This window comes from Pteropus alecto, unplaced genomic scaffold (assembly GCF_000325575.1).
Source record: "Pteropus alecto unplaced genomic scaffold, ASM32557v1 scaffold3, whole genome shotgun sequence".
NCBI lineage: Eukaryota > Metazoa > Chordata > Mammalia > Chiroptera > Pteropodidae > Pteropus > Pteropus alecto.
Window position 1 is genome coordinate 41,929,960 of NW_006442484.1, and position 2,463 is coordinate 41,932,422.

The 2,463-nt window shown below is 55.4% G+C and overlaps 1 protein-coding gene across 1 annotated transcript in view; it reads left to right on the plus strand.

Annotated features, from left to right (window-relative positions):
• The window catches only part of GAD1 (glutamate decarboxylase 1), a 35,732-nt gene that overhangs the window by 2,039 nt on the left and 31,230 nt on the right, over positions 1–2,463 (plus strand). Inside the window, 1 exon segment of the mRNA XM_006921181.3 lies at positions 1,337–1,399. Within this exon segment, the coding sequence (XP_006921243.1) occupies positions 1,337–1,399 (63 nt within the window).

Here is a 2,463-nt window from a genome sequence, read left to right on the forward strand (position 1 = left end):
GGTCCGAACTGCAACATTCCAGCTGATTGACCTTGGGAAACTCGTTTAGCCTCTCTGAGCCTAAATGATTTTATTTGTAAACTGAGTCTTAGATTAACACTCCTTTTATTTCATAGGATTGTTAGGAAAATTAGCTGAGAGGGTGTTTAAAGTGAAAGCACTTTATCGGGTGGAAATCCGTCTTTACCCACCAGGTATTATTATTTGGGTTTTCCTTTCGCACCGATTTCCTGTCTGTTGCAGGAACTCCATCTGTGACATGCTGTCTCACTGACGTCGGGCGATTTCTTCTCCCCGCTGGGTCTCTGTTGTGCTTCGGTTTAATGGATGTCACTCTCCTTATCGCAGCCAACACTCGCGCTGAGCTGAAGGCATCGGCCAGGGTGGAGTGGGGGATGGGAGTGGTTGGAGGAACCTTGTTTTGAGAGATCCAAAGGGAATTTCACGCTGGGCCCACCACAGCTGCTCACACACGGGAACCACGGGCAGACCTCGTGCTCCTTGATAGAACGTGAACCCAGAGGGCAGGATAGACCCTGAAGAGTTGAGAATACGGCAGGGCCTGGGTCTGCGGTTGGGACCCAAGGGCAAGGTGCCTGATTCTCTTCCCCTTCGCCTGCTCCAGACCTAAGATGTAGAGGGAAGGGTTAATGAGGGGCAGGTTTGGAAGGGGGGCTGAGGTTGAGGACTGGATGCGCACTATTGTCTTCTCGACTCCCGAGTCCGACTGAAGAGCAGCCATGCGAGCCAGATCATCTAGTCAAATACTATTTTTCACCCAATTAATTCCTGAACTCTTCCGCGACCCCATTTCATGCCAGTTTATTTTAAGCTGCCACTCGGCTGGAGACCCGCCAAGAAATTATGAGACGTGTTGGTCCCAGATGCCTCTGTGTTCCCTTTCCAGGCTGCTATGGTTGCCCTTCGAGTCTGCCGGGCAGAGACCAAGGGACAGGGCCTGGCAGGTGGGTGCTAGGCAATTCGGGCAGCCGAGCCTGGCCCTTTGCGCTGGTGGTCAGCCTGCCTCACTCCAATCCCGCTTCTGTGGCTCCCTCTTGGGGGTCGCTTGGAGACTGGGCAGGTCGCTGATGCGAGGCCTCTCAAAGACACTGTTCTCTGCCTGAAGGTGGGAGCAGGGAGGGTGTGTGAATGGGAGCTCGGAGGGCACGAGTCTGCTGGTCGGCCCACAGATCTAGCTCCTTGCTCCTTTCAGGAAAGAGATTTTAATGAGGAGCACTGGCGAAGATCTGCCCCCACCCTTCCCAGAAAAACCTTTACCCTCAACTAGGTCCCCCGAGGTCCGAGCCTCACTGATCGCACCCCTCTTGCTTTCTAGCGTATGACACCTGGTGCGGTGTGGCCCATGGATGCACCAGAAAACTGGGGCTCAAGATCTGCGGTAAGTGAAAGGGCCCGCTGGGGCTCGGCTAGGCGGCGCGGCAACCGGCTTTGCGGGTTTGGGAGAGTGGAACGAACGCGGAAAAGGATTCCGGCGGGGTCTGGTTTTCTAATATACCGACTGCCCTGACGCCTGGCGAAGACCCTCATCTACATGCCTTGACCCTCCTGTGCCCCCTGACAGGGCCCAGGGGGAAGGGGGGACCTTTTCTGCCAGCGTCCTGGACTACCTGAGACCGCGGGGCTCTGTGTGGGGGCGCGAGAGCGCAAGCACAGCGCCCCCGCGCGGCAGCCGGGCTCTTCTTGCCGGGCGCTGGGGCCCTTCCGACTCTTGCGCTCTGCGCGCGCGTCTCGAAGGTCGTGTAGAAAGGTGAACTGGTCTGGCTTTTCTAGAGAGCTGTCCTTTGGCGCAGTATCTGCCTAAGGCGGTGGCGGACTCGTCGTTCCCCTTCCCTCTTTACTAACATTGCGCGTTGAAAGTGGCCTCTCTGGCTTGAGATCTTTGCCCCGAGATGCCATAACGGATTCAGATTTCGTTCTGAATCGGAGGCCAAGAGAAAGGATCGCCTATAGTCCCCGGTGGCCTACCTGGGGGAGGTGCAGGTTGCGCAGGCCGGAGGGTTTGCCGAGCTTGCCCTTGAAGGAGAGGAGGGAAGGGAAAGGAATCAGGCAAGAGCGGAGGGCCGCAAGAGGGCAAGGGGGAGTCGGGCATGATTTGCTGGAGAGGAAGGAAAATAGATCTGGGAGCTGGAAAAGAGAAAGAACAGCTCTCCGGAGACGTGAGGGTATGAAACGAAAACGCCCAGGTGATGTAAAAAAAAAAAAAATTTTTTTAAGGAAAAAAGATTTGTTCGAAGGGACACAGCCGAGTGGCTTAGGCTGAACAATGAGGACTTGCTTTCCTTGCTACAATTCACCGTCTAAAATCTCTAGCTTTATCAGTCAAGAAAATACGGATGCCCCTGAACTGAGGATGGAGAGGCGGGGGAAGATTAACGAGGAGCTTATTAAAGAGCCATCCGTCAGCAGCTGCGCGCCCGCCAGAGATAGCGGCGGAGCCGGCAA